At 49.2% G+C, this 4505-nt stretch overlaps 1 protein-coding gene across 1 annotated transcript in view; it reads left to right on the top strand.

Annotated features, from left to right (window-relative positions):
* The window catches only part of LOC123055834 (DNA mismatch repair protein MSH3-like), a gene marked incomplete at its 5' end in the record, with an annotated part of 6369 nt that extends 5747 nt beyond the window's left edge, over window positions 1-622 (top strand). Inside the window, one exon of the mRNA XM_044479676.1 lies at window positions 160-622. Coding sequence (XP_044335611.1) covers window positions 160-456 — 297 coding nt within the window. The remainder of the gene's footprint in view (window positions 1-159) is intronic.
* Window positions 623-4505: the final 3883 nt, after the last annotated feature.

Genomic DNA, 4505 nt, shown 5'->3' on the forward strand with positions numbered 1-4505 from the left:
CTAATCTTTATAATAGATGAGTTAGTCTTTTCTTCTTCCAGTTGAGCTTATACAGTTTGAACAATGAGTGTATTGTGTATTTGAACATATTGAAGTGAAACACTAATCGTCATTCCTTTGCCTATCTATTGTTTTCTGAGGTGTGATCCTGCTTTGCAGCTCCCGTTGAGATGTATTAAGCGGGCATCGGTCATGGCAGCCAAACTGCAAGAAGAGATGAGTAAGCGCGATGAAAACAAGCTGCTGAGGTTAATGGACGAACCATCCAGGGATGGACCATGGGAAAGCTCTCCAGAAGTTGGTTTGCTTTGTGCAGAGCCTCACCAGGGGTTGATGGAAGCATGCCGCAGGATACTGCGTGACATGAGATCTGCTCAAAGCAATAACGACGTAACAAATACACTTTCTTGTTTGAAGAGTGCACAGGAGATTGCATCGAAGATGATTAAAGGGTAGCATCCTTCTCAAATGATGAAGCACCCTCTCATTTCTTCCTTAACCTTTTTTCTTTTCTTGTTTGGGATTATTTCTTCCTTAACTTGAGGGGGAATTATCAGGTATTGGTACTGTCCCGTTCTGTCCATCTGTATTATTCATATCTGGCCATCGATTGAGCCCCTCAGTCAGCATTTTCTTACATGTCACTCATCGATATATCGTTCCGCTGCTGTCCTGGTAGCATGTTTATAAGTGTCCTATATAAGTATATACTACTCCCTCCGTTCCTAAATATAAGTCTTTTTAGAGATTCCACTATGGACTACATACGGAGCAAAATGAGTGAATCTACACTCTAAAATATGTCTATATACATCCGTAGTCTTTTTAGAGATTCCACTATGGACTACGTACGGAGCAAAATGAGTGAATCTACACTCTAAAATATGTCTATATACATACGTATGTAGTTTGTAGTGCAATCTCTAAAAAGACTTATATTTAGGAACGGAGGGAGTAGAAGGGAGTATATATTTTGTGTTGCATCGGTACCTCAATCTGTCAAAACTCCATTACAGTTAGACAAACCAACTCCATTACAGTTACACAAGACCTGATGTAACATGTTTACCTGGAGCTGTGTTCTCAAAAAAGTGTTTGTGTGGAGCTAACTTCTTTGCATATTTGCACCCTTGTATTCCCTCCGTCCATGAATAAGTGTACCAAGTCAAAGTTTTAAAATTTTGATCAAGTTTATAGAAAAGAGTAGTAGCATATATGATATCAAATTGGTACATTATGAAACTACATTTCAAAACGAATCTAGTGATACTAATATAGTGTCATAAATGCTGCTATTTTTCCCTATTGGTCAAAGTTTTAAAGCTTTGATTTAGGACAAAAGCTAGATGTACACTTATTCACGGACGGAGGGAGTAGGCCTTAACTAAGGGGATGTTGGCTAAGAGCATCTTCAATAGTAGCCTTACTTTTGGGCACGAGGGGGCAAAAAACGGCCTTCAACAGATGTCCAACCACAATTTTTTTTTTGTATTTTTTGGGCAACCATAAAATACAGCTCCAAGTGGTGCAAATATGCAACACTTGGGCAGGCCTCTAGTCACGACACAACAACCGTCTTCCCCACGTTCAACCGCACAACTGCACTGCCGACGATGATGATGAAGGCCATGACTGTCGGAATTGGGGCTCCGCGGATCCAAACAAGGTTCGAACTCCGGGGCGTGCGCGAAGGATTCTGCCTAGCTACGACTTGTTGCTCACCGCCTCACGGCTTGGCTCCGTCGTGCTCAAGCGAGAGGAAAGGAGGGTGTAAAACCCTACTTCTGCTTCGCAGTGGATTGCGTTGCGAGGAGGATGAGTATGAGTTGCCTCGGAAGAGCTCAAGGGGTGAATGAATCCGATCCCTCTCTATGGTGGAGGCTAGCCTATATTTATACTGGCCCGGTGCTCTTCCCCCAAAGCTCTAGGCAGGAAGGGATACCACAACGGCCAGATTTGAAGGGGGACAAGAGTACACCCTATCCTGACTAAAGGTGGTCTTCGCCTGCAAAGCTTCCGGTCGTGACGTGCAGATGGGCTCGGTGATGACCTCCGTCCTGCCGAGCCTGTGGTCTTGGTCTCGTTGCACCGGAACGACAACCTTTGGGGGATTCCTTGGGAACCCGCGTGCTGGCCTTGTCCCTCTAGCACCAAAGAGGAAACTGTCCTGGACTGCACCCATTGGCGCCCACTTGGCTCCGGTCGTCATGGCTCACGTCACCTCGCGCCTCGTGAGGCAGGGCGCGAGCCTAGAAGTATCCGCTCCTCAGGAGGCAGCCTCGGGAGACCGCTCCTCGAGAGGCCTTGATGTAGTTCTCCTCGCGAGGCGGGGGCTCTCGCGAGGGTCTTGTCCGCGAAATCTTGGAGTCGGGCCGCGCCGGGCCTTTGACGATGCCACGCGCTGGGCCACAGGCAGACGGGCCTGGGTACCCCCGGTCCCAGAACCTCGACAGTAGCCCCCGGGCCCACGACGCTCTCGGCCTTGTTCGAAGGCGGAGACGAAGAGAAGAGAGCGAAGCGACGAGGGCCCTAACCGCCTGTGGGGCAGGCCCGATGCGTGGCGCACAATGGGGCACGGATGCCCCCACTTCCCCACGACTCCTCGACAACTGCCCGGGCTGACAAAAAGCCTGGCGCGCGCCACAGGGCCATCATTGCTCTGCTGCACACCCGTCTTCCGCTCCTTCCTTCCCAAGAAAGCTTGCACCTCGCCTGTTGGATCTTGCGTCGCCCTCGGCTCACCGCGTCGCCATGGCCCCCCGAAGGGAGAGGAGCAGGGCCACGACGGCGGTGGACCACCAAGTGGGGCCGAAACCCTCCCTGGGTTGGTCCATCGTGCTCAATCGCGAGGGGCTGGACAAGGTCCTCCCAGCGATCGCGGCTGACTCCAACGAGTGGAAGGCGATGAAGATCTGGCTTGCTTCTCGGCCCTCTACCGAGTTGGAGGCTACCACCATCACCCTTCACCTCCATGCCCTCTTCTCCGGCTTGCTGCCGCCGTTCTCAGATTTGTTCAACGTCGTGTTTTCGCACTATCAGGTCCATGTGCTGCACTTCGACCTGGAATCCATCATCCTCCTTTCCGCCTTCGCGTTCTTGTGTGAGGCCTTCGTGGGCATCGTCCCCTCGGTGGTGCCGCTCCGCCACTTCTTCTTCCTGTGGCTGACCGCCGATGCGTAGTGCTCCGGGTGCGTGTCGCTCCGCGCAACAAGCGCGACGGCGGGAAAGGGTATCGACATGGAGATCCGCCCAGACGCAGAGGGCTTCTGGAGGCAATGGGTGTATGTCGACGCAGCCCAGTATAGCCCCCTACTCTAAACTCCGTCGTCGTCAGCGGAGGTGAGCTCCGGGTGGAAGCACGAGAGGCTCGTCGACCCGAGGCTCTCGCGGGTCATGGCAAGGATGGCTGACCTGAGGGCGGCAGGCGTGACGATGATGATGGTGGTGAGGGAGTTCGTTCGGCGATGGATTGCCCCCTCCAACGCCATTCCCGCCCAATGTGGGCCTTCACCGGTCGCGAGGACGCTATGAGGCTCCAGGTGGCTGATGTCTACTACACAATTTTATTCTTGTAGACTCGTGTTGGGCCTCCAAGCGCAGAGTTTTGTAGGACAGTAGCAATTTTCCCTCAAGTGGATGACCTAAGGTTTATCAATCCATGAGAGGCGTAGGATGAAGATGATCTCTCTCAAACAACCCTGCAACCAAATAATAAAAAGTCTCTTGTGTCCCCAACACACCAAATACAATGGTAATTTGTACAGGTGCACTAGTTCGGCGAAGAGATGGTAATAAAAGTGTAGTAATGGTAGTAGATATTGGTTTTTGTAATAGTAACAATAAAAACAGCAAGGTAGCAAGTAACAAAAGTGAGCATCAACGGTATTGCAATGCTTGAAAGTGTGGCCTAGGGTCCGTACTTTCGCTAGTGCAATCTCTCAACAATGTTAATATAATTGGATCATATAACCATCCCTCAAAGTGCGATGAAGAATCACTCCAAAGTTCCTATCTAGCGGAGAACATAAGAAGAAATTGTTTGTAGCTATTCTTTTCGATCGATCTATCCAAGAGTTCGTACTAAAAAACACCAAGTTATTCTTTCTGATCGATCTATCAAGAGTTCGTACTAAAATAACACCAAGTTATTCTTTTCGATCGATCTATCAAGAGTTCATACTAAAATAACACCAGAGCAAATTCAGATTCATAATACTCAATCCATCACAAAGAACCTCAGAGAGTGCCCCTAGATTTCTACTGGAGAAACAAAAGACGAGAACGTGCATCAACCCCCATGCATAGATTACCCCAATGTCACCTCGGGAATCCGCGAGTTGAGTGCCGAAACACATATCAAGTGAACAATATGATACCCCATTGTCATCATGGGCATTCATAGCAAGACATACATCAAGTGCTCTCAAATCCATAAAAGTATTCAATCCGATAAAACGAAATCTCAAAGGGAAAACCCAATTCATCACAACAAGATAGAGAGGGGA

This window comes from Triticum aestivum, chromosome 2D (genome assembly GCF_018294505.1).
Source record: "Triticum aestivum cultivar Chinese Spring chromosome 2D, IWGSC CS RefSeq v2.1, whole genome shotgun sequence".
Taxonomy (NCBI): Eukaryota; Viridiplantae; Streptophyta; class Magnoliopsida; order Poales; family Poaceae; genus Triticum; species Triticum aestivum.